Source organism: Mrakia frigida, assembly GCF_051309035.1.
Source record: "Mrakia frigida strain ATCC 22029 unplaced genomic scaffold BDY24scaffold_3, whole genome shotgun sequence".
Classification (NCBI taxonomy): domain Eukaryota; kingdom Fungi; phylum Basidiomycota; class Tremellomycetes; order Cystofilobasidiales; family Mrakiaceae; genus Mrakia; species Mrakia frigida.
The window spans coordinates 827858-852099 of record NW_027481278.1 but is presented as its reverse complement, the minus strand read 5'-3'; the positions used below and the strand labels follow the sequence as shown (position 1 = coordinate 852099).

General features: G+C 54.4%; 9 protein-coding genes across 9 annotated transcripts; 5 read left to right on the top strand and 4 right to left on the bottom strand.

Annotated features, from left to right (window-relative positions):
* Positions 1-759: 759 nt before the first annotated feature.
* BDY24DRAFT_426589 (ATP-dependent helicase) lies at positions 760-3660 on the top strand (the record flags this gene model as incomplete). The annotated part of the gene is made up of 13 exons (XM_076644043.1): positions 760-820; positions 907-1071; positions 1139-1416; positions 1503-1643; positions 1710-1741; positions 1820-1896; positions 1973-2092; positions 2188-2352; positions 2439-2521; positions 2586-2654; positions 2727-2777; positions 2850-3008; positions 3115-3660. Coding segments are annotated over 13 exons (1599 nt in total), but the record flags the coding sequence as incomplete, so codon positions are not given.
* A 302-nt stretch (positions 3661-3962) lies between these two features.
* Positions 3963-5335, top strand: BDY24DRAFT_377192 (uncharacterized protein). Its single transcript, XM_076638751.1, has 4 exons — positions 3963-4103; positions 4170-4205; positions 4280-4392; positions 4472-5335. The coding sequence occupies exons 1-4, from the start codon at positions 4074-4076 to the stop codon at positions 5223-5225; spliced, it is 933 nt and encodes a 310-aa protein (XP_076500407.1). The 5' UTR covers positions 3963-4073; the 3' UTR covers positions 5226-5335.
* A 9-nt stretch (positions 5336-5344) lies between these two features.
* Positions 5345-8442, bottom strand: BDY24DRAFT_377188 (uncharacterized protein). The gene is made up of 12 exons (XM_076638750.1): positions 8172-8442; positions 7440-8075; positions 7266-7352; positions 6957-7183; positions 6830-6882; positions 6693-6764; positions 6533-6619; positions 6182-6444; positions 5952-6101; positions 5791-5853; positions 5632-5708; positions 5345-5554 (listed from the first exon to the last, which is right to left on the bottom strand). The coding sequence occupies exons 1-12, from the start codon at positions 8331-8333 to the stop codon at positions 5521-5523; spliced, it is 1911 nt and encodes a 636-aa protein (XP_076500406.1). The 5' UTR covers positions 8334-8442; the 3' UTR covers positions 5345-5520.
* Positions 8443-8585: 143 nt separating this feature from the next.
* HEM15 (ferrochelatase HEM15) lies at positions 8586-10695 on the bottom strand. The gene is made up of 8 exons (XM_076638749.1): positions 10416-10695; positions 10292-10308; positions 10198-10215; positions 9597-10076; positions 9366-9475; positions 9212-9286; positions 8944-9130; positions 8586-8841 (listed from the first exon to the last, which is right to left on the bottom strand). Exons 2-8 carry the CDS (start codon positions 10295-10297, stop codon positions 8632-8634), a joined length of 1086 nt encoding a protein of 361 aa, XP_076500405.1. The 5' UTR covers positions 10298-10308; positions 10416-10695; the 3' UTR covers positions 8586-8631.
* A 241-nt stretch (positions 10696-10936) lies between these two features.
* BDY24DRAFT_377177 (CWF19 family protein) lies at positions 10937-14472 on the top strand. The gene is made up of 11 exons (XM_076638748.1): positions 10937-11256; positions 11367-11645; positions 11719-11797; positions 11879-12756; positions 12838-13008; positions 13106-13196; positions 13274-13488; positions 13571-13677; positions 13762-13810; positions 13924-14174; positions 14261-14472. The coding sequence occupies exons 1-11, from the start codon at positions 10954-10956 to the stop codon at positions 14415-14417; spliced, it is 2580 nt and encodes an 859-aa protein (XP_076500404.1). The 5' UTR covers positions 10937-10953; the 3' UTR covers positions 14418-14472.
* A 473-nt stretch (positions 14473-14945) lies between these two features.
* On the bottom strand, positions 14946-15536 carry MRPL6 (mitochondrial 54S ribosomal protein uL6m MRPL6; the record flags this gene model as incomplete). Its single annotated transcript, XM_076637128.1, has 1 exon — positions 14946-15536. A coding segment is annotated over one exon (591 nt), but the record flags the coding sequence as incomplete, so codon positions are not given.
* Positions 15537-15734: 198 nt separating this feature from the next.
* BDY24DRAFT_164004 (uncharacterized protein) lies at positions 15735-16916 on the top strand. Its single transcript, XM_076636191.1, has 2 exons — positions 15735-16765; positions 16871-16916. The coding sequence occupies exon 1, from the start codon at positions 15831-15833 to the stop codon at positions 16701-16703; it is 873 nt and encodes a 290-aa protein (XP_076500402.1). The 5' UTR covers positions 15735-15830; the 3' UTR covers positions 16704-16765; positions 16871-16916.
* A 1374-nt stretch (positions 16917-18290) lies between these two features.
* Positions 18291-19510, bottom strand: BDY24DRAFT_432924 (uncharacterized protein). The gene is made up of 6 exons (XM_076644100.1): positions 19351-19510; positions 19104-19226; positions 19005-19018; positions 18833-18899; positions 18675-18733; positions 18291-18577 (listed from the first exon to the last, which is right to left on the bottom strand). Exons 1-6 carry the CDS (start codon positions 19498-19500, stop codon positions 18379-18381), a joined length of 612 nt encoding a protein of 203 aa, XP_076500401.1. The 5' UTR covers positions 19501-19510; the 3' UTR covers positions 18291-18378.
* A 767-nt stretch (positions 19511-20277) lies between these two features.
* SLY1 (syntaxin-binding protein) lies at positions 20278-23474 on the top strand. Its single transcript, XM_076638747.1, has 12 exons — positions 20278-20440; positions 20752-20842; positions 20924-21046; positions 21126-21372; positions 21431-21619; positions 21686-21801; positions 21869-21993; positions 22055-22123; positions 22200-22374; positions 22444-22637; positions 22728-22836; positions 22908-23474. Coding segments are annotated over exons 1-12 (1929 nt in total). The 5' UTR covers positions 20278-20438; the 3' UTR covers positions 23397-23474.
* The last annotated feature ends 768 nt before the right edge of the window (positions 23475-24242 follow it).

Sequence of the window (24242 nt, the reverse complement as noted above, 5' to 3'; positions counted from 1 at the left end):
GCTGTTTTCTTCTTTCCTCCCTGTTCCTGGCACTCAAGCCGGCGCAGAAACTCACCTTCGAGGATGCTATGCAATCAGAGCTTCCTCAGCTTGTGACATTGATATCTTGGTGCAGGACTGAGAGTTGGAGGGAAGCGAGGGAGAGAGAGAGGCGTTTGGTACGGAGACTGTCGAGGCCGCGACGAAGAGGGGATAGGTTTGATGCTTGAGTCGAAAGTGGGAGTATCTAAAGAAGGCTGGGTGATACGGAAACTGGACGTCGGACATTTTGGGGTTACGAAAGAATAAGAAAACTGTTGTTGAGGGGACGAGGGAGCACTTTGACTTTCGAGCTCAACACTCCCCTCGCGTCCCAAGTTGACTTTCACCCGCCACAGGCTTGAACAAAGCTTTATTCTCCTCCCTTCAGATCGCCTTCTCTTCTCAACAGCTCTCGCCAGGACTCTCAACATCCACGAATTTCGGAGCAGCAACCCCCTCAGCTCTCAGAAACCAGCTCCTCTCCCCTTGCGTCCTCCTCCTCCCTTCCCCTCCCTCAAACAACTCGATTAGCTCGACCATGGAGCCAGTACCCTCTCATCTCGCTTCTCTTAGCGTGAGGCAACATGAAGGTGTGTTCTTGGGAAGGATAACTGCAAAGAGGACGGGTGAGAGGAGAGGGAAGGAAGCACGAATCGTCGAGCTGACCTCAATCGACCTCCCTCCCTTCCTTCCTTTTCCCTCCTTTCGTTCGCTTCTCGCCTCTTCTCACCTCTTCTCGTCTCAGCTGTGACCTCAGATCCTTCCATACCACTTCAGATCCTCGCTGGTCCAGGTTCAGGTCAGTTTAGTTCCATCCCGATCTCGAGAGGAAGGCTCTGCTCCCCAACTCGAAGCTCACCTCGCTCCTCCCTCCTCCCTTTACAGGCAAGACGCGAGTCCTCACCAGCCGAATCGTTCACATCATCGAGCATCATGGAATCCTACCCAACGAGATCTGCGCCGTCACCTTCACCAACAAATCAGCAACAGAGATGAAAGTTCGACTCACAGCCAGCATCGATCCTGAACGAACCTCTCAGCTCATCCTCGGTTCGTCGCCCTCTGACTCTTACAGGCCTCCTCCTAGCTCACACAACTCTCGACTTCGTCTTTGCAGGAACCTTCCACGCTACCTGTGCTCGCTATCTTCGCCGATACGCTTCTCACATAGGTTTACCCAACAACTTCACCGTTCAGGATGCGAGCGACAGTCAAAAACTCGTCAAGTCGATCCTCTCGTCCTTCTCGGAGCAACTCGAATCGCTGGAGGCCAAGCTGGATGCGAAGAGCTGCTTGGATATGATTGGAAAGGGAAAGTCGATGGGGAAGACTCCTATGTCGATGGAGAGGGAAGCGAAAGTCGAGAGGAATCCAGTCACCCTGATGGTCTCGAGGGTGAGTGTCGCGTCGTCGTCTCGTTCTCTTTTCTTCCCGTTCGAGAGGTTTGGTGCTATAGCTGATCGATATCAATATTTATCTAGATCTACGCCGAGTACGAGTCTAGGATGAAGGCGACGGACGCGTTGGACTTCGAGGATCTGCTGCTGAGAGGAGCCGAGCTGTTCAGGCAGGAGCCGTGGGTTTTGAAGTCGATCAAGCACATCTTCGTTGACGAGTTCCAGGTGAGCTGCTCTCCTGACATCTCTCCATGTCCCCTCCAGCTAACTCGCCTTTCTCGTTTCAAACAGGATACGAACGTGACTCAATACGGTCTGCTCAAGTTCGTCTTTCTCTTTCTTCAGCTCACGTCTTCACCTCTCCTTCGTTCGCTGATTTCTCGGACCCTTTTTTCTCCCAGGCTGTTTGCCAAGAGTTCCGGATGTGTTACTATCGTTGGAGACCCTGATCAGAGTATCTACGGCTGGAGAAGTGCAGGTGAATTGTCTTGCTCGTTCGTCTTCGTTGCGTCGTTCCTGACTCGTTGGACCTTCTCCCTTCATCCGTCCGACAGACATTGAAAATCTCAGTCACATGGCCAAAGACTTCCCAAAGACCAAGGTCATTCTTCTTGAGGACAACTTTCGTTCAACTGGGGCGATTCTCGCTGCTTCTTACGCCATCATCTCCCAAGGTTCGTTTCGTTCCTTCACCTCTTGCCCTATCGCCTCGTTCAGGCTCAGCTCACGATACTCCTTCTCCTTCTCTTGCTCTGCCTCCCCCGACTAGACCAAACTCGACACGCCAAAGGTCTTATCCCCTTCCACGGCTCAGGATCTCCCGTCGTTCTCAAACGATGTGCGACAGAGGAGACGGAGGCGAGCTTCCTTGCGAGCGAGATCAAGAGGCTGAAGATTTGTACTGGGCTGGAGTGGAGCGATTTTTCTGTTCTTCGTGAGTACGACTCTCTCTCCTTTGATCGAGCTGCCTTGCGAAGAGAAGGATCGACCTGACCTTCCTTCCGTCGCGTCCGAGAACAGTGCGATACGGAGCTCTCAGTCGACCGATCGAGCAGGCTTTCCAACGAGCTGGGATCCCGAACAGGATGGCTGCTGGTCACAAGGTGAGCTCTGACACATCTCTCTTCGGAACGAGGCTGACTTCGTCTCGTCTCGTCTCTCTTTCAGTTCTTCGACCGTGTCGAGATCAAGACCGTTCTCGGATATCTTCAGCTCGCCGACAACCCCAATTTTTCAGTGCGTACCTCCGACTTGCGATCCCTCCATTGGGCTAGAGCTGACATTTCTCCCTCGTCTTGCGTCCAACAGCCTGCCTTCGCTCGAGTCGTCAACGTCCCAAAGCGAGGAATCGGAGAGAAGGTCGAATCCGCCTATTCTTCTACCCCTTCCCTCGAGCTAAGACTGATCAACGTTTCATTCCGTTCCCTCCAGACCCTCGACAACATCATCTCCTCCGCTCAAGCCGCAAACGTCAGTCCGATCAAGCTGTCACGTCGAGGAAAGTGCACCGTCAAAATCTCGACTGCTGCTCGGAGCTCCCTCGATCAATTCCTCAAGGTTGTTGATAAGTTGAAGAAACTTGCTGATGAGGTGAGTCTCACTTCGCTTTTTGTGTCCCTGTGGCCTTGCGAAGAGGAGAGAAGGAGCGAGACGTTCGCTGATCCACTCTTCCTCGTTTCCTTCTTGCTTTCGCTAGGGAAAGACCGTCGGGGAATTGATCGAGGTTCTTCTGAAGGAAGTCGACTTCGAGAAACATTGGAAGGACGATAAGTGGGAGGATCGTTTGGAGAACATCATGGAGCTGGTGTGTTTCGACTCGCCTCGTCTCGTCTGCTCTCTCCCCTCTTCTTCCATTCTGACCTTCCCACCCTCTTCTGCCTGGCCTTTCTCATAGGTCAACTACTCGGCACTCGTATCCAACAACGCTGAAGCCCAGGCTGAAATTTCTCTGGCCGATGACCTCGACGACTTGGAGGATCTGAGGGAGATTCCGCCTCCGTGAGTTCACGTCCGCTTTGCCTGATCGAGAGCTCTCGCGTGCTTCTTCTGACATCTCTTCCTCCTACAGAGCTACACCACTGAGAGTCTTCCTCGAAGCTTCGATGCTCTCTACCGACATGACGACTCACGAGGAGGAAGCGAACGTACCCGTTCGTGTCTTTTGCTTCTCGTTTCGACGCGTCGTTTTGACCTTACTGACTCGGATGATTCTTGATCATTCCGTTACCTTCCAGAAAGTCGTCATATCCACCGTCCACGCTGCCAAAGGCCTCGAATGGCCCGTCGTGTTCGTTCCTTGTGGTGAGTCCGTTCCAGCTCGTCGTCGTCTTCGCCGTTCCCGTCTCTGACCGTCGCTGTTTCCCCTCGCCCCTGTTTGGTAGTGGAAGCTGGGATATACCCTTTCTATCGGTGTGAGGGGGAGAAGGAGCAGATGGAGGAACGGTTCGTTCTCTTCCTCTTCCTTCCTTCTTCGTTCGTTCGGTTGACGCGTCGAGCTGATCGTTCCCGCTCTTCCTTTGAACAGACGTCTCCTCTACGTTGCCATGACTCGAGCTCAAGCCCTTCTCGTGAGTCTTGTTCGTCTCGATCTCCTCTTCGATTACGTACTGACGACGCTGTTGCTTCCTGTAGTACACCTCGTACACTCAAGGTCGAATGTCGAACGGACAGTTCCAGGAACGAAAGGTCAGTTCTCGCTCCTTTTTTGGGTTTCGTCGTGACTCTTTACTGAAGAGCCTTCTTTTTCTCCAGCTTTCACCCTTCTTGCCTCCCGAAGGTGCTGTCAAGGTTTGTCTGTTCAGCCTCAATTCTGACTCGTCGAATCGCTCCTCACCTTCTTCCCCTTTCGTTCCAAATCCCAGACTCGAACGAGCGTTCTGCCCACCATCGACGCTGAATCTAGGAAGAGCATCATGACCGTTCTAGGACGGCCTCCAGTCGACGAAGCTGCAATTCTGGTCGAGATCGAGAAGGCGTGAGTCCTCGTTTCGCTTCCCTTTCTTCTGTCCTCTAAATGATCGCTCACTCCTGCTCCGTTCTTCGTCCTTTTCCAGTGGAGATGATGCTAAACTCGCACCTGAGTGGGATGGAGGAGCCACTACCACTTCTGGACGATCAGCATCCACTCGAGGAGGATTCTTCGGCAACGGAAACGACGACGAGTTTGCACTCCCTCCAATGAGACGCTCGACCTCGCCTGGTGGATTCGCTCCTCCTTCCCATCGACCAGCCTACCAGTCACGATCCCCACCTCCATCTCAACTCGGAGGGTTCTCTCGAGCCTCTTCTCTTCAAGTCCCCTCAGCTTCGTCCTCTTCTTCCTCGACGCCGTCCAACAGCAGAGCCGGAGGATTGAACCCCTCAACCCTTCGCACTTCCCAACCAAACCTCAAACCCCCTCCCGCTTCTCGACCCTTCCACTCCTCCTCCGCTCCGAAACGCAAACTCGTCGATCCTCCTCCCATGAAGGATCCTCCCAAGCATCTCCCTCTTCGCCTCGCAACGACGGATCGATACTCCCTTCCTCCCATGAACGCCCACACCACCTCCTCCGCGGATCCTTCGACCATCGCCGCTGCTCCGGTCTCGTTGGATCGGTTCACATCGGCGGCAAACTCGTCGCTGGAGTTCATGAAGAACTTGGGGTTGCCTGCTTCGGGAGGACGGGAGGGTGGTGCTGGAGCGGGAGGAGGAGCGGGAGCAGGTTCGTCTGCTGGTCCTGGTCAAACGAAGAAGAGGTTGGGCATGGGTCGACCAATGGTACCTTGGGGCCAAGGAGGTTCAGCACCGAAGAAGTCGAAGCATTGAGGGAGTCAAGGCGAGGGGTAGATCTTAGTTCACGTTGGATGCGACGTTTCTCTTTCTCTTTGATCATCGACTCGCTGCTCTGCATTCACACCATATTGATAAGTTTAAGTTCTGTGGTACCGTGAATGAAGGTGCTAATGGGACGAGCGAGAACCCGAGATCAGTTCAAGAAGCGGGGCAAGAAGAATGTGAGAGGGAAAATAAATAGACTCACGCTTCGAAGAGCTCTCAAGTTCGAGCCTGAAGCAAGCAGCTGAGACTACTAGGGACGTAAGCAAGGAGCAAAAGAAAGGCTTCAAGAAGGAGGGGCAACCTCAAGAGGAGCAGGACTGAAGTTCAAAGAAAAAGACAAAAAGAGAGAGTGAGCAAGACGCGTCGAGAATCAAAGAAAAGTGTGAGGACTGACCTCGTTTCCTCCTCGTCGTCCTTCTTCGCACTAGCGAGCGAAGCATCAACTGGGTCGAGAGCGATCGACGACGGTACCTGAACGAGAGGAGAAGAGTTTTCAGCCAGCTGTCGCGTCTCAAAGGAGACACGACGAAAGGAGCGACGAGCCGCGACCCACCTCGTTCTGACTTTCACCTCTCAGCGATCCTGCCCTCTCGAGGAACCAGTCCCATACGTAGCCCTGAACGTTCAGAACCAAAACGCAGGAATCAGCAACGAGGCTGAGAATCGGGTTTCGAAGAACGACGAGGGCAAGGAGACGAAAAGAGTCGAACTTACGCCGAAGAAGAAGTAGATGACTCCGAACATTACTCCAGGAAGATGACCGAAGGGTCCCGCAGGAGAAGCATGGCGATGAACCAACCGGAACTCCTCCCTGAGGAAGTTGGCGAAGACGAGCTGGACCGGGATGTAGACCGGATTCCAGCTCTGTGGGGACGAGAGGGAGAAGAAGAAATTGGTCAGTCTCTCGTTCGAACTGTTGGGACAAAGAAAAAAACAGGACCTACGACGAAGGTCATGTTCAGTATCGAAAGCGACTGCAGAGCAGAGACGGCGATGGAAAGTCCACCGGAACCATGCCCGCCGAACTCGTTCATGATGTTGTTCGAGAGCCAGACCTTGCCCTTCGTAGAGACGAAGTGCCACTGAGGTCGAATGGACTGAAGCTCTGTTGGGTTTTGAATGATTCGTCGAAGGGTCTTTTCCGCTCGGGGCCAGACGAAGAAGTAGGATCGGATTTGGCAGAAGACGGCGCACGAGAAGGCGGCGGCTGAGAGAAGTAGGAAAGGAAAGAGGTCAGTTCGGAAGATACGAGAATTTTATCAAGTTACGGAGAGGGCGAGGGGAGATGAGCATACCAGTCAAAGCGAAGACGAGGAAGTGGAAAGCTCCGGTTCGAGGAGGGGACGCGGTTGGAGACTCGTTGGGCCAGCCAAAGAAATCCCCTTGAGAGATCGGAAGATGAATATGGATCAGTCACGTCGTTCTAGAAGAAGGGGCGAAAGGCAGAGGACTCACGGATGTAAGGCCAGATCCATTCCTTCTTCTCAATCGAGGATCGATCGTCGAAGAACGAGTAAGCGAAGAATCCTGCCAGAGGTCGAGGAAAACGGTCAGTGGGTCGAGCCAACACACTATGCATGAGACAAGCTCACCGTAGAGAGTGAAGAAGGCTAGGTTTCCGAAGAATTCAGGGTTGCCGGAGTGTCTGGAATCCAACAGGAACGCGACGAACGCCTCAGCTTTGGCGTCTCAAGATGTAGCGAGATAAACGAGACTCACACGAGCATGGAAGACCAGACTTGGTAGTAAGACCGGAACGGAGGGTACCATCGAAGATTGTCCATCGGGTCGTCCGTCATCTTCTTTCGAATCCAGTTGTTGATCCTCCCTCCGACCCGGATCTTTCCACTAGCGACGGCGGTGATATAGTGAGGGATTGCGCAGGCGACGAAGAAGAGTGAGGTAACGGCGATCCAGCCACCCCAGGGTCCGAGGATCCAAGGAGACTGGAGGTCAAAAAGGGAAGAAGACGCGACGAGAAGTGGTCAGGACGACGAACGCGTCGAGGAGAAAAAGCTTGATGCTTACTGTTCCAACGACTTCAGCTCTAGCAGCAGTTCGGTCGGTAGCAACAGCAGCGAGGAAGTACATAGCAGCCGTCACCGTCAGAGTAACCTGCGAAAGCGGATCGAAAGAAGAAACAGTTCAGCCCTCCGTCGCTCGACGTCGTTCTCCTTCCCCTCCCCGCTTTCCTAGACTCACCCCGATCGAGATCAAACACCCAACCCTCCCATCAACCTTCGCCTCTACCGTCGCATCTTTCATCGCCGCTTCCTCGCTCTTCAAGAACGGTGGAATCGGCAAGATCACGAACTCCTTCCAGGCCGCTCCCGTCTTGTTCAGATTCTTCTTCCCAACCTCCTCGAACCACCTCTTCAACCCTTCGCTCTCACTCCCAGGTCCCTCCCTTCCACTCATGGGTTCGAGATTGTTGATCTTCGCAGTCGCCAGGGTGTCCTGGATGATTTTGTCGTCGGCGATCTCCTTCTTGAGAGCGGACAGTTCTCGATGCTCGAGCACGGTGAGTTTGGCGGTAGGGAGTCTGTCTCCTTTGGCGAGGAGTTCGTCGTAACGACGCTGTGTGGCGGCGAGATTAGGAGTGGAGTAGTAGTACGAGCTTGAGTAGGTGTGCGTGACGCTGGGGACAAACGAGGGCGTCGAAGAGGAGGAGGGGGAGGAGGAGGAGGAGCCGGGCGGCGTGGGCTTCTTGGGGATCTGACGAGGAGTGTAGATTTTGGCAGCTGTCGGTTTTGAAGGTGACGGGGGAGGAGGAGGTCGTTTGGAGGTGGGTTTGGGAGGAGGGGAGGCGTAGGATCTGGACTGTCGACGGGAGGAGGGCTGAGTGAAAGGGAAAGAAGGAAGGGCGGAACAGTGAGCTCGACCAGTTCCAAGGAAGCTCAAGGCGATAAAGAGATAGTGGGGAGGTGAGCTTACAGATGCATTATTCGAGAAAGGTCCACGAAACACATCCGATAATGATACCGAGCGAGCAAAGGAGAGGTTGGAGGAGATGGAAGGGACTCGGAGGGAGGAGGAAGCTGAACTGAGATGAGCGAAGGCAACTCCTCGAGGGAGGAGAAGGGAGGGGAAGCTCATACGACAGCGATCTGTGGAGAATATGACCAGCTGTAGGCGAAGAGTAACGTCCTTGCCGACTTGGTTGAGCTAGAGCAGCTGTGGCGAGCGTTGGAGGGGAGGAAAGAAGGAGTCGTTGAGCTTCAACATCTCTCACCACCTGCTCCTCTTTCTTTTTTATTGACTTTCTTTCGATACCTCGATCAACCGTGAATATTCTCGAAGGTAGGTCCTTTTCGGCTTCTAGCTGCTTTCTCAGGCCCAAACGACATGAAAAACGAGCAATCGCATCTGCAAGATCGCGTCTCCTCCTCACTCTCTAATCCCTCCCTCCCCTCGCAAAGAACTCCTTGCTCCCCTTGCACCTCTCGTTCGTGCACCCAGGGCACCTAAGACCCATCTGCACACTCGTCGGTCCAATCGCTCCTTTGCTGTAATCCTTCAGATGCCTCGAAGCGAGATCCGCCAGAGCTCGAATGAAGGTAGGAGAGTCGTTCAGCGAGGGAGCTCGAGTGATGTTCATGCCGAGCTGTACAAGTAGAAGAACGGACCAAGAACGATACAGTCAGCGTCTTCGAGAGGGAGTAGAAGTGTGAAGCAGGTGAGCGGGAGGGTAGAGGCGAAAACCGACCTCCTTTCCCTCAGGTCCGTACTCGATGTCCAACTCGTACAGCGTCTCGATATGATCGCTCGTGAAAGCGATGGGGACCATGACGACGTCGTTCTGACCGATTCGGTGAAGACCCTTGATGGCGTCGATTGTTTGAGGACCTTGCCAGGCGGAAGGACCGACTTGGGATTGCCAGGAGAGTCGGTAGCTGAAGAGAGAGAGACGCGTCGAGATTTGGTTCAGCGAGCGTTTCGATTTCTGCTCATCTTAAGGCTGAACGACGACTCACGGGTTTCGGTTCCCGAGCTTCTCCATGACGGCAAGGACGGTAGCGGCGACTTCAGTGATGTAGGGATCTCCTCGGCTGGAGAGAAAGGAAGAGGGAGGGAGGTCAGGGAGACGCGTCGAGAGACGCGAGAGAAAGGGAGTTAAAAGAGACGTACTTGACGACCGAGAGAGGAAGGGAGTGAGCTGAGAAGAGGATGACGACCTTGTCCCTCGTCTCAGGTGGGTACTGAGCCTCGAGAGTGGCGGTGATGTTTTGAGCGACGGCCTGAAGGGAAGAGCGAACGAACGAACCAAAAACGAGAACGAAGCGAAATCAGCACGTTCCTTTCCCTCAACGTTCCCTTTCTCTCCGGGTCTCTAGAATGCATGACTGCGAGTAGACTCACCTCAATCAACTTGGGCTCAGTGGGCCACCTATCAATCACACTCCACTCAATCTCCTTCTGCGTCCCGAGCTCTCCTCCCTTCTTCTCCCTCTCCAACACCTTCCACAACTCATTCAGCGAGCTCCCCGTCGTCGAACAGCTATACTGAGGGTACTGCGTGAACGCGACCGCTCGCTCTACTCCATCCTCCCTCATCTCCTTCAAGCACTCCTCCGTCAACGGATCCGCGTATCGGAACGCGATGTAGGCCTTGTGAGGAGCTGATTCGGGACACATCTCGTCCAGGAGTTTAACCATGCCTGCTCCTTGAGCTGTAGTCCAACGACGGATGGGCGAACCTCCTCCGATGGCGAGGTATTGTTTTTCGATGGAAGGAGTGCGACGTTTGGCGATCCAGGGGGCGAGGAGGGATTGGAAGGGAAGAGGGATGAGATCGTGATCGTGGAACAGGTTGGAGAGGAAGGAGTGAACTTCGGGGATCTGGAGATGGTTTAGAGGAGGTTTGGAGGTCGAGGATTCAGGGGGATAGGAAGAGAAGAGCGACGAGGAGGAGGAGGAGGATCAGTTGGTGAGCTCGAGAAGGTGACGAGGAGAGACTGACGGTTGAAGGGCCTCCCATCTAGTAGAAAGATAACCAAGGGATAGGTCAGCATGTGTTCTAACCTGTAGAGGAGATGAGGGAGCTCTGAACGCACGTTCATCAGCACGACAGCTACGAGAGAGAAGGAGGGAAGACGAGTCGGAGAAAACGAGAAGGTCAGCTCGAGAAGATCGACCGTACCACAGATTCATGCAGGAAGAAGGAGATTTTCAACGTACCTGTTGGACTGGAGGCAGGAAAAAGAGATGGTCAGTATATATCGTTGGTCTTTCGAGGACCAAAAGGGCGAAGAAGCCAGCAAAGGAAGAAGGAGAAGAGACGTCAGAACGGTGAGCTCACGGTTTAGATTTCGTCGCTGCCGCCGTCGCCAGAGACCGTCGTAGCACAGAAGCAGGAGGGAGAGCTCTCCGTATCGAGGACGAAGCTGAAGTGGAGGCTATAGAGGTGAACATCCTTGTAAAACAAAAGAGTGGAAGAAGGAGGAAGTGATGGAGGAAGTGATGGTTGGAAGAAGAAAGGACGAAAGTGGGCTGGAATCGAGGAGTGGGCTGAGTTTCTTGACCAACCAGAAGGGACGGGATGGAATTCATCTAGATCTTTCGGAGTCCAGATCCAGGGCAGAAAGAAGGTTTGTCTTTCGAACGATGAACTCGAGAAATATTTCGCTTCTTTCTATACTGGAATTTGAATCCGACAAACACTCGTCGTCCGACCTCGCTCCTCGTTCCTCTCCTCCCCTCCCCGCAAACCACGACCATGGACGATCCTTCTACTTCTGCTTCTACCTCCTCCTCCTCCTCCAAACATCACAAATCTTCTCATCGAGACAAGGATCGCAAGAGATCTCGATCTAGGGAGAGATCTTCGTCGACTAAAGACTCCAAGAAGTCGGGAGACAAGAAACATCACCACTCGCACTCTCACCGAGATCGAAGTCCCGAGAGCGAGAGGAAACACCAGGACAAGAAGAGGAAGAAGGCAGAAGAGGGAGGCATCACTGTACTAGACGATGAGGACGATGCTGGTGTCTGGGTAGAGAAGGGAGCAGACGAAGTCGAGGTGAGTCTCGTCCATCCGTCCTTCCTCGACCTTCCTCTCTCTCCTTTCCTTCCCCTCCTCCCGTCTCTCCCGACTTACTCCCCGAATACCTATGTTCTGCTCTCTCTTAGAAGGCCATCTACTCGATTCCAACCTCTGAATCCCTTTCTCTCACCTCCCATGCTTCCCAATCCACCACCGCTTCCCTTCCTCAGGCCACCATCGCATCTTCAACAGGTCGGGAATCCTGGATGATGATGGACGACGACGATCCAGCAGCGACAGGATCTTCAGCTCAACAGGAGGGAGCTCCCGTAGGAGGAGGAGGAGACTTCTTTACAGAGTTGGGAACCATGCAGAGCTCGAGGAAGGAGAAGGAGGAAGCTCAAGCTAAGGTCGTCGTTGAAGAGGTGAGCTCTCGGTTTTCTCTGCCCTCGCCTAGAGTCAAGGCTGATATATATATTGCTCGCCATCTCGTTGCAGCCCCGGTTCCATCGTCGAGAAATTAACACTCGTCTCATCGAAGGAGAATCCGAGGGAAAGAGCTTCTCATCTCCTTCCGGTTCGTTTATCTCTCCTTCCCTCCCACCTCCTTCAGCTCTCTTCTCTCGAACCTAACTTATCGCCTCGTCTCTCCCTACAGCCTCCAAACCCATCGTCCCAGGAGCTCCCGGATCTCAATGGCGAATGACCAAACTCCGTCGAACGTACGAGCTCGCCTCCTCGGAATCGCGTCCCATCGACCAAGTCGCCATCGAACGCTACGGATCGCTCAAGGACTTCGAGGAAGCCGTCGAGGAGAAGCGAGTCTTGGACGAACGAACTGTGAGGAGGGATTCGAGAGGTCCTCCTCCTCCTGGACGTCACGCTGGTGGAGGAGGAGGAGGGAGTGGGTCGAGCACGCCGGGAGGAGGCGGAGGAACTGAACGGTACATGTTCACCAGCGACGCTGCTGCTCTGTCCAGTGGAGGAACGGGATCTCGACCTGGTTCTCGAGCAGGTTTCCGTAGGCCAGGAGAGGAACCTTCAGGAAACCCAGCTTCTTCGTCGTCAGCGGGAGCAGGAGGAGATCGAGTCGACAACCTTCGCCGAACCTCTTCCTTCCAATCCCTCTCCCAACCCTCGACTCCCATCCCGTCCGTCCTCCCACCTCCTTCCAACCTCTCCCGGGGAACTCCCATCACCCCTCTTAACCTCGGCAAACCAGCTCTCTCCTCCTCGGAACTCAACAAGCTTCAAGCTTCGGTCCTCAAAGCGAGACTGATGGATTCGCCTGATGCGAGTCGGCTGGAAGCGGAGTACGATGCGGAGGTTGCTAGAGCTAGGAGAGCTGCTGAGAAGGGAGAGGAGGTGCAAGCTCCTGCTGGTGGAGCTGGTGGAGCAGGGAAGGGGAAAGGAAAGGAGGAGGTGAAGGTCGAGATGATGCCGACGCTGGACGGGAGGGGAAGGTTGTACGATGTAGGGTTGGGAGGGAAGGAGGAGGCTCCAGTGCTGCCTGGGAACAGGAGGAAGGTTGAGAAGGTGAGTTTCGACCTGATTTCACTCGTTCAAAGGTGGAGAGAAAGCGAGGCTGACTCGATTCTTGGTTCGTCTCGTTCCCAGTTCGAAACTCGAGATCCCAAGACCGGAGACCTCCTTCGTCTCAACGCCGACGACGATACTACCACGCTCGGAGATCTCGTTCGACAGGAGAGGTTCGGAGCTGGAGCGGCGGATACGAAGAACATGGACGCTGAGATTGCGAAGGCGATCGCCGGGGACGGTGCTTTCAGAGTGAGTCGGACGCGTTTCGTTCTCTTCCCTCGCCTCGTCTCGTTGCCGAAACTAACTTCTGTCTGCGTTCGTTGCGTTCGTCTTTCGTGTCTTGTAGGAAGGAAACGACTACCTCGACGACAACGCTGACCGTCTCGCTCGAAAGAAGATGAAGACCGACGCGTCCAAACGACTTTACGCTATCAACGGTTTGTCCTCTAATCTCCCTCTCATCTTCCCTCTCCTCTCGTCTGCCACCTATTCCTAACCTATTTCCCGTTTCTAGACTACGCCCGAACCCGCAAAGCTCTTGACTCGTGCCTCCTCTGTCCGAAAGACGAGGACGGTCCTCCTCGAGCAGCCGTCATTGCCATGGGAACCCGAGTCTACCTCGCCTGCACTCAAACCGAGGAACTCGTCGAGGGTCATGTGTTGATCGTGCCACTCCAGCATACGTTGACGTCGTTGGAAGGGGACGACGATGTTTGGGACGAGATCAGGGTGAGTGTGAGAGAGAGACGCGTTCCGAAAGAGAGGAAAGAGGAGACGAGAGCTGACTTTGATTCTGGTTGGGCGTGAGCAGAACTTCATGAAGTGTTTGATGAAGATGTTTGGGGAGCAAGGGAAGGGAGTGCTGTTCTACGAGACGGTGCTTTCGTTCAAGCATCAGAAGCATACTTACATCGAGGCGTGAGTCTTCCTTCTTCTTTTCGAACTCGAGCGGGCTCGAACACGAAGCTGACCTTCCTCTCCTCCTTTTTAATGCTGATGCAGTGTCCCGATGCCATGGGAGATGTGGGAAGACGCTCCTGCTTACTTCAAGGTTCGTCGTCGTTCTCGTCCTCTTCCTCTCTCTTCCCTCTCCCCAAACTCACCTTTCTCTCTCCCTCTCTCCCTCTCTCCCTTCCTCCTCCCACCCCACCCTCTCCCACCCAGGAATCCATCCTCTCCTCCGAAACCGAGTGGTCCCAACACAAGAAGCTCATCGACTTCTCCTCCCGCCCGGGAGGCTTCCGTCGTTCGCTCGTCTCCAACCTCCCTTACTTCATGGTCCAGTGGGACTACAAAGGCGAGAAGGGTTACGGGCACGTGATCGAGGGAGTAGCGGATTCGAGTGCGAAGGCTGGGGAAGGGGAGGATATGGGCATGGTGGATGAAGGGGATAAAGGAGGAGGGGAGTTCCCAAGGTGAGTCCCGAGGGAACGAACGACGAGACAGATGAATGAACGATGGAGACGAGGAGCTGACTCGTCTGTTGGCTTCGTGCGCGCAGGTACTTTGCTGCTGAGATCATCGGAAGCATGTTGGAGCTGGAGCCGAGGAAGTGGAGGAAACCGAAGAAGGTCGATTCGAAGTTGGACCAGGCGAGGGTCGAGAAGTTCTTGAAGGGCTACAGGAAGCATGATTGGACGGGGATGCTGGGGAGGTAGATTTCGGAGTTCGTTTGATATCTTGTGTATCTGTATGTGTTCTCGTGTCTGTCTATGTGTTTCGTTTGGTTGGAGGAGAGGGAGAGAGAAGGAGAGAGGGAGGGAGAGAGACGCGACGTCGAACCTCAACTCGACCGACTCGTCGCTCTTCCGCACTTTCCCTTTTCGAACGAACGATGGGCTGAGACGAGAGAGTGTGTGTATAGAGACGACGCTAATCTGCCTGTCCTTCCCACCCAACAAAAGCAAAAAGCAAAAACAAAAGCGACCCGACCCGACTACTTCTTCTTTCCCTCCTTGCGCTTGATGGTTTCGTCGCCGCTGATTGCAAGAAAAAGGGAGCCAAAGTCAGTGTACGTCAAGAGAAGATTATCTGCGCTTGAACTCACACGAAGATCCCCTGAGAAAGCGAACGAAAGAAGAAGGTCAGCTCGAACGTCCCCTTCCCTTCCTTTCCCCATCGCCTCGCGCCCCTCCCTCGCTCCTCCCGCCCTCCCAGTCACCAAAAAGAAAGGCGTATAGACTCACCTTCCCTCTATACGGCTCCGGTTTCCTCCACCTCCTGATGAGACTCGCAAACTGCGTCAACTGCTGCTTGTCCACCCCGCTGAGCACAAACTTGGTCGGCAACGGCACCTCGACCGTCACCCCGACCGGTATAGTTTCGTACACGGGATGACTGAACCCGAGCTTCAAGTTCAACCTCTTCCTCCCTATCCAATCCTCCTCTTTCACCCCCGGAGGCAGAGGAGCATCCTCCATCGCTCCTCGATAGCCGACTCCGACCATCTTGATCGGGATTCGATAGCCCTCGCTGACTCCCTCTACGGCGTTGGCGATGAGCGTTCTGGTTGTCCCCCACATGTTTCGATGGAACTTTTGGGTTTGATCGTCCACGAGGACTTCGAGGACTCCTTCGTCGAGAGGGGTTGGGGGAGGAGCGTGGAAGAGTCGAACGAAAGGGTGGATGAAGACTTTTTGGACGCCTAAGGGACCGGTGATGATGAGATCCGACGAGTTGGAGGAGGTGGTGAGAGTCGTCGTCGAAGGGTAGGAAATAGGGGCAGCTCCGATGTAGCCGAGGGAAGGCGAGGTGAGGGAGAAGGATCGATGGGAGGAAGGAGGAAGGGAGGAGGAGGAGAGCGAAGGAGCGGCGAAGGAGGAGAGTCTGCTGGTGGTGCTGGAGGAGAGACAAGCTCGTCGGAGGGAGGAGGAGGCCATAGTTAAGGTCCGAGTGAAGTAGAATCTCTCTACTTTTTCTTCTGTGCGAAGGTGATGGGAGTTTGAAGGGAAGGAAGGCGGAAAGGTCGACCTCGCTCCCTTCCTCTTTTCGAGCTCTCTCTCTCTCTCCTCCCTCTTTGCTTCCGCTCCTTCTTTCGAGCTCACCTTTCCCTTCTAACCACCAGCATTCAAATGGCGACCCTCGCTCCTCCTCCTCCCACTCCAGCCGTTCCCTTCCTCGCTTCTTCGCACACGCTCGCCCACCTGCTCTCCCTCCCTCCTCTCCTGCTCCCTCTCTCGCCTCACCTCTCCTCCCTCCACCTCGCCCGTCTCCGCCTGCTCGCTGCTCTCCCTTCAGAAACCACCCATCTCATCTGCTGCTCGAAATGCGGAGCGCTCCACGTTCCTGGATGGACTTCTACCGTTGAAGTAGGGAGAGGGAGACTCAAGACCGCTACCAAAGGAGGAGGGGTGGGAGGGAGGAAGAAGAAGGCCTTCAACCGAATCAAAACGACCTGTCTGGTTTGTGGAGAGGTGGATTGTAGACCTGGTTCGGACAAGAAGACGTTGGAAAGTTTTCCGTCGACGAGGAGGACCAGGAGGCAGCAGCAGATTCAGCTCGAGGAGGAGGAGAAGAAGGTCGATCAAGCTCAAGCTCAAGTCGTTCCTTCCTCTCTCCCGCCCTCGGTCGTAGGATCAGCAGTTTCGACACCTATGGAGGTCGATTCACCCTCAGCATCAGCATCAGCATCCTCTACGCCTCTTGCATCGACCTCGAATCCCTCGTCCTCCTACTTCCCTCCCTTCCCTTCAGCAACCGCCTCGGCTCTCTCCTCCCCTCGACTCAAACACGTCCCTCTCTCCCACCCTACCGTCCCTTCCATCGCTCCTCCTTCACCAGTAGCAGCAGCAGGCGAAGGGAAGGATGCGGGAGGAGCAGGGAGGAAGAAGAAGAAGAAGAGTGGGTTGCAGAAGATGTTGGCGTTGAACAAGGAGAAGGAGGAGGAGGAGGCGAGGAAGAAGAAGGCTGGAGGAGGAGGAGGGTTGATGGATTGGATGACTTGAGGGAGAGAAGGGAAGGGAAGGAAAAGGAGGAAGGGAGTGGGATGGAGGAGTTTGGGAGTCTTGTGAGTCGCTTGCCTCTTTTTCAGGCTGGGTTGGGTTGGAAGTGAGACGCGTCGAGAGCTGACCCTCGTTCGCCTTCTCGCTTGCTTCTCTCTTCCTCCTCTCAGGCTCATACCTCATCATCACCATCCCTAATACTCTTTGACCTATCAGCTACTCTTCTCTACCAACCAGAACGCTAAGCCAACCCTCAACCCTTCGGAAAACCTCAACCTCCAAACCGCGTCGCCACTTTTGTCCCACCCACGATCTTATGACCCAATGTCCTCTCTCGTCTCCCCGTCTCGTACTGCAGGGGTATCAACGGGTATTTTCATCGGGCAAGCAAGTTCAAAAACAACAATCAACCCAAAACATCGTCTAAAACAGCGCAAACCTCGATCCTCTGGTCGTCGACCTTTGAGCTCGTTCGAACCAGCGAACGATCTCTCTCTCTCTCCCTTTATATGTAGTGGCTCGGTACTGCGATTAGTCTACTCTGCAGCAACCAACGAAAAACGTCTCATCAGCCCTCCTCGTCCGCACCAGCGGAAAGTTCAAAGCTTCGTTTAGAACTCACTCTTCCAACCTCCTCCTGCTCCCTTGGCTGTCCTCCTCCCACCTTTCACCGCCCTCACCCTCTCGCGCCGACGCATCAGCTTCTCAATCTGCAAGTACTCCTGCTCCTCCATGGACATTTGAACAAAGTCCCTACCCAAGCAGCAAACCCAAAACGGTGAGCTTTCGTTTCGGACGAACGCGAGGTTGAGCTTCGACTCACGGATGAAACAGCCAAAACTGCCCCAGCGACCTCGGGGATTCGTGAGGCGGATGGATGAGGTGTTCAGCGAGGAAAGTGATGTCGGAGGGACCTGCGCGGGAGCTAGAACGAAGGGAGGAGAGGGGGAGGGGTGAGCAAAAGGGAGAGGGAGAGGGAGAGATAAGGACGAGGGAGGGCTGAGGGAGGGTTGACTGTTGTCGGCTGGGAGAAGGGAGGAGGGAAACGAACCGAGCTACGAATTCGTGTTTGATGCCGTTGTGGATTCGGATGTGGGTGGACATTGGTGTGGTGGTTGGAGGGGAAGAGGAGAAGGAATTTGAGGAAGAAGGAGAAACAGAGTCCCAAGCGGAAGGCGTCGACGGGTTGTTTGTTATCGAGCAAGCGAGAGCCCGGCCTTGGTAACTCTGCGTTTTGAGAGCTGATGAAGTGGATGGGAAGAGAACTCTCCGGTGAGGTGAAGCGATGGGCTGGGCTTGGATTGATCGGGCTGGGGGAGGAGAGTGGGAGAAAGAAAAGGGAGGGAGGTCTTGTTTCGACTTCGACGCGCGGTTTTGAGGGAGTTAGAGGGAGAGTCTCTGTGTGTGTGTGCATGTGTTTCTGGGGGTTTAGTATGAGCTGGTAGAGATCTAGAAAGGAGGGTAGTCTAACTCGACAGATCGAGGCTCTCAAAGAGTCAGTTCGGAAGAGAGGGACATCGAATTCGATTCGACGCGTCGTCGAGCGTTTCTTTCGCTGAGCTTTGGAGAAAAAGAAAGTCCATTGATAAAAGCGAAACGATCAGGTCCAGATAAATAGAGAGTATGTACATAGAGACTAGCAACGACGAGAAGCTTCGATTCGACTACAGTAAGAAGATCAGACGTACTTCTCGCTCCCGGCCTCGACGACTTTCTTGTTCTGAGGCGCTCTTCCTTTCTTCAAGACGCTCCTCATCTGCTTCAACTGCTCGGGAACCTCTCCCCTGGACTTGGCAGGTCGTCCTTCCATGAGAGCTTTGACTCCGCTCTTGCGAACTCGTCGGTTGGGTCCACAGGAGGTTTCAGCAGCGGCGGGGCTGTCGAACGAAAACAACAACAAAGGGAGCGAAAGGTCAGCGAGCGAGCGAGAGAAAGAGAGGACGGAGAGAGATTAGAGTCTGGACCTGGACTGACCAGGCAGTCACTCCTCCGTTGATTTGACCTGGGGACGAGAAAACGAGGAGTCCAGAGTCCTGCGAGGAAGAAAACAAGAACGGAGAAGAGGAAAGTGATCAGTCTTTTTGTCGACGTCGCCCGTAAGATAGAAGGTTCAGAGGAGGTAAGTAACTCACGGCATCGTATCGACACTCGAAGGCGAGACCTGTGTACCCGTTTTGGTTCTCAAACGAGTCGGCGTAGCTGAAAACAAGCGGAGGGGTTGGAAAGGGAAGCGCGCGGGTCAGCTTTGGTTCCCTTTCCAGGTGTGCTGAACGGAAATGACAGAAACCAGGAAGCATGACTCACTAGCAGTTGGGAAACTATCAGGTAGTAAAGAGTGAACGAATTGGAAGGTCAGCTTCGGTGTGCGTGCGCTACACGTTGAAAAGGACGAAAGGGACGAACTTGGTTGCCGCCAGCAATGAGTGGCGTACCGACGAGCCCTCCCCCGTAGTTGTAGGTATCCATAGCAGGGCAGGTGAAGGTGCAGCCAGAAGGAGCGGCTCGAGGAACAGCGTTGGCGAGAACCTGAGTGGCGAAGGCAGCGACGAGGAGGAAGAGGACGAAAGCGTGCCTGAAACAAGAGAGACAATGAAGTGAAAGATGATGAGTTTCAAAGTCAAGCCGTTGAGAGATGAGAGTTAGGACGAACATGATGATTCAGATGTAGATGAAGGACTGTTGCGGTTGGAAAGAAGGGCAAGGAGGGCTGTGAAGAGGGAGGTGTTGTTGTGGATGGAAAGAAGGAAGAGAAGGTCGGAATTTCCTCTTTTGAAGTGAGTGAGTTCCTGAACGGGAGCATTTCTAAAAGGATCCTTTCTTCTCGGAGACAACGGAAAGAACGAGGCGGCAAGGTTTTGAGAGGCGCGCGCCAGCGTCGGGTCGCCAGCGATCGTCGGATCCACTGGAAAGGGAGCAAAGCTCTTCAGGTGCTTGTTTTCATTATCTAGTTCTTCCGAGGGTGAGTGGCTAGGCTTTGGAAGCTGAGGGCTGAAGAGGAAGAAGGGGGGAGAGAGGAGAGGGAGGCAAGAACGGAACAGATTTCGTCTCCACGAACGACTCCCTGTTTCGCTTCTGGAGAAACGGATGAACGAAAGAAGATGATCAAGAAAGGCCTAGCCCCTCAGCTCGAGTTCGGAACGACGCTGTTTTCTGGGTTGAACGGATGATGAAGGAGTCGGAAAAGGGACGAGGTAAGTTTGAGGCGTAGAAACGCTGAGTTTTGAGGCCACGGAATGTCTCGTTCAGGCTGTCAGCTGAGAAGATTAGAAGAGGTCACGTCTAGACTCTCGGAGGAGGTCAAAATGACAACAGACAGAAAGAAGGTGACCGTTGAAGGAAGGAAAGCGAGTTCGTCCAGGATCGTTCGCGCTCGTCGCCTGCGCCCAGCGAGGTCGTGTCGACTCCTCCTACCCTCGAAGTTGAGCTCAACTCTCATCCACCCTCCTAGACCCTTCTTCTTCTCCTCCCCCCACCCTCTCCCCTTTCTCGTCCGTTCCCAAAATGGCGGCTCCTCCTTCGTCTCTTCTGTCGTACCAGACAGCGGCTCTCCTCTCCCTCCTTAACCTCAACGTCCCCTCTCCTTCCTCCTCCTCCTCGAACGGTCGATCCTCAACTCCCGCACCAGCACCTGCCAACGCTCCAGTATGGAAGGTGCTCGTTCTTGACGAGGCTTCGAAGGATGTGCTTGCTACTACGCTGAGGGTGCAGGATCTGAGGGAACAAGGTGTTACGTTGCACATGTGAGTCGACTGCTCACATCTCTCTCCCTGGGACGAATGGTCTGGCTCTCGAAAGGCGTCGGAGGTTGGGAAGGAGAGGTGGGATAGCGGTTCGCGTATATCTCGAGGAAGCTCACGGCAGCGAAGAGCTGTTTCGTTGGAAGGAAGGAAGGGGAGCAAGCAGAAGCTGAGCTCGAGCTCCTTCTCCTCGTCACCTCCTTCCCTCTCCTCTTCGATCTTCAGCATCTCCACTCGCGTCCTGAACTTCTTACACCACCGCGAGAGTCATGCCAACTGACCTGATCTACACTTCTTTGTCTCTCCTCTCACAGGCAGCTTCACTCGAATCGACCTCCGCTCCCTGATGTCCCTGCAATCTACTTCATCTCTCCCACCCTTCCAAACATCCGTCGAGTCGCAGAGGTTCGTCTTTACCTTCTATACATTCCACCAGACATCTTCTTGAAGCTGACCTAAATCTTGCTCTGGTTCCTCGTTCACCAGGACCTCAAGGAGGGTCTCTACGAGTCTATTCATCTCAACTTCACCTCCTCCCTTCCTCGAGCTCTCCTCGAAGAACTCGCCGCTCTCGTCGCCAAAGATGGAACCGGAGAGCTCATAGAACAGGTCAGTGTTCACTCTTATAGTATCGCAGTTGGTAAACTGTCCTGCTCACTTCGATTCTTCTTGCCTTCCCCTCCAAAAGGTCTACGACCAGCACCTCGATTTCATCGTTCCTTCCCCATCGCTCTTCTCTCTTCTTCCTCGCCTTCCTCCACCAGCCTCAGCGTCTAATGGTACAACTGGATCTGCTTCTCAACCATCAGCACCACCAACGGCAGATCCTCGACCTACCTACGCTGTTCTGAACGATCCCAAGGCTGGAGAGACCGAGATTGAGGCTGAGGTTGGACGAATCGCAAACGGGTTGTTCTCGGTGTTGGCTACGATGGGTGAGCTTCGATCTCTCCTCGTGGCTCCTTGAATCGAGCTGATATCTTTCCCCGTCAGGCTCCATCCCTCTGATTCGGTCGCCGAGAGGAAACGCCGCCGAGATGGTTGCGAGGAAGTTGGACGCGAAGCTGCGAGATCATCTCCTCACCTCGTCTCGGTCTGGAGGAGGAGGAACTGGAGGTGGAGGAGGACTGTTTGCTGGTGGAGGAGGTGGCGGAGATGGTATTGGTGGGCTGCAACGACCTTGTGAGTTTCTCAGCCTCCTCACTTCGTCGTCGTCCTCGTCGAGCTCACCTTTCTTCTCTCCTCCAGTGCTCGTCATTCTCGACCGAAACGTCGATCTCGTTCCCATGCTCTCCCACTCCTGGACCTACCAGGCTCTCGTTCACGATGTCCTGGATATGAAGCTCAACCGAGTGACCGTCGAGGTTCGTCCTTTCGTCTTCTTTCTCTCGACGAGACGCGTGCCTGACTCGCCCTCTCCCCTCTACTCAGGCTCCCGAGAACGGAAAGCTGTCGAAGAAGGCCTACGATTTCGACTCCAAGGACTACTTCTGGGCCAAGAACGCTGCCAACCCGTTCCCTCAAGTCGCCGAGGACATCGACTCGGAGCTGAACCGGTTCGACCTTCCTTCTCCTCTGACGATCTCAACGAAAGCTCACCTTCTTCCCTTCGAACAGATATAAGACCGATGCTGCCGAGATCACCAGGTCGACTGGAATGAGTGATGTCAACGACGTCTCGCAGATGTGAGTTCGATGCTGCTCGAGAGGAGTCGAGACGAAAGAATTGAGCTGACTTTTGCTCCCTCCTTCGAACGAACAGCGACTTCTCCTCCAACGCCGCCAACCTCAAAACCGCCATCAACCTCCTTCCTGAACTCACCGCTCGTAAACACACCCTGGATACCCACATGAACATCGCTACCGCTCTTCTCCAAGCCATCAAGTCTCGAGGTCTCGACACGCTCTTCCAAACCGAGGAGGCGATCACCAAGCAGGTCGGTTCCTCCGTTCTTCTTTCTAGTACGAGCATCTCCTGACTTCTTCTTTAATTTTACTTCCAACAGACCAAAGCTGCGATTCTCGATATCCTTCGAGATCGGGACGAGATGGCCTGCACGGACGAGGACAAGCTTCGCCTGGTCATCATCTACTTCCTTTCGATGCCCGACAACGCTGTGACCAAGGAGGATATGGCTGAGCTGGTGCTCGCTCTCAAGACGAGTGGAGCCGACATGAGTGCTCTGGAGTACGTCAAGAAGTGAGTTCTTTCTCTCTTTTCCCTCGGACGAGATGCGTTGCGACGCGTCGAACAAAGATGCTGACCTTTCGCTCCTCGTCTGCCCCTCAGGGTTCGAGAGATCACCCGAATGACCATGCTGGCTACCGCTCCTGCTGCACCCGTCGCTTCAGGTCCCGGAGGAGAGCTCTTCAGAGGTTTCGGTGTTCTCGGAAGTCGAGTTAGTGTTCTCTCGCTCCGTCAGTTTTCTCGTCTCGTCGCTGACTTCTTTCCCGTTCTCTCTCTGTTCAGATCTCTGATCGACTGAAGGAGAACGGACTCCCTCTCGCTGGAGGTCTCGAATCTCTCATCTCCGGAGTCAAAAACTTCCTCCCCGCTCAAAAGAACCTCACCCTCACTCGTCTCGTCGAAGCCCTCATGGAACCTTCCACCGCCTCCTCCCAAGCTCTTCAAGACACCGACGACTACCTCCTCTTCGACCCCCGATCAGCTCGAGCTTCCTCCGGACTCGGACGAGGAGGGCCGGGGAAGAACAGACACGTCTTCTCGGAGGCCGTCGTGTTCGTCGTTGGAGGAGGAGGATACGTCGAGTACACGAACTTGCTGGAGTGGAGCGACAGAGCGAGTGCTGCTGCTGCTGGAGTCGCTGCCGGTGGAGGAGCTGGTGCTGGAGCTGGCGGTGCTGGTGGGGTCGGAGGAAAGAAGATCACGTACGGTAGCACAGAGATCTTGACTCCTCAGGAGTTCTTGAAGACGTTGGGTTCTTTGGCTCAGGTCTGAGGAGGTGTTGGTTTTCGTTAGTTTTTTTTCGTTTGCCGTGTGTTTCTTAACCTAGTAGATCTATGGGTTTCTCGCTCAGCTTCCAGTTCGGACTTGTTGAGCTCAGTTCTGCGCAAGACGTCGGCGGTTGACTGATCCGACGCGTCGCCCGAACTCGCCCTTTCTGCTTTCGGACGAAAAGGGGAGCTAGGGAGAGTTGAGAGGTCGAAAAGATTTAGAAGATGTGAAGAGCATGAGATGGCCGTATGGATTGGCGAGCTCATCGTTATCGTCGGGAAGAGGGGATCGAAACGCGTCGAGCGAGAGTCTTCTTCTCTCTCCCCTCTCGTCGTTGATCGTTCACGAACTCGCGGGCTTTGGGGACTTCATTTTGGAGCTTCGAACTCTCAAATTTCGTTCTGTCTGCCCTCCTTCGTCTGCCAGCGAACCTTCCTTCTCCCGTCGCGATGCGTCCATATCCTCCTCGCTCTCTCGCTCGATCTTTCGACCGGATCTCCTCCATTGTCCTTCTTCTAGTTGGTTGACGGTCTCTCTTCGAGTCCTAAACAACCCGAGAGGCATCCTGTGGGGACATAGGCGCTCCTTGTCTGAACGGTAAAGAGCAAGCCGTGGCGAAACCCAAGAGGCACGTCCCTTCCCTGACCAACGCCTTTTGATGGTGATCTCCGAACAATTCCGACGCCTTTCACGTCCTTCTCTGTGAAAAACCTCCTCTACGGAAGCAGAATGGAGGCTTTTCTCCTATATCTCTAGAAAACGAGGTTCAGCCCATCCTTTCGGATTCCTTCACCGAAGGAGAACGCTCCCAAGTCGAAATCGAGCTCAGATCTTGACTCGAACGCTTCC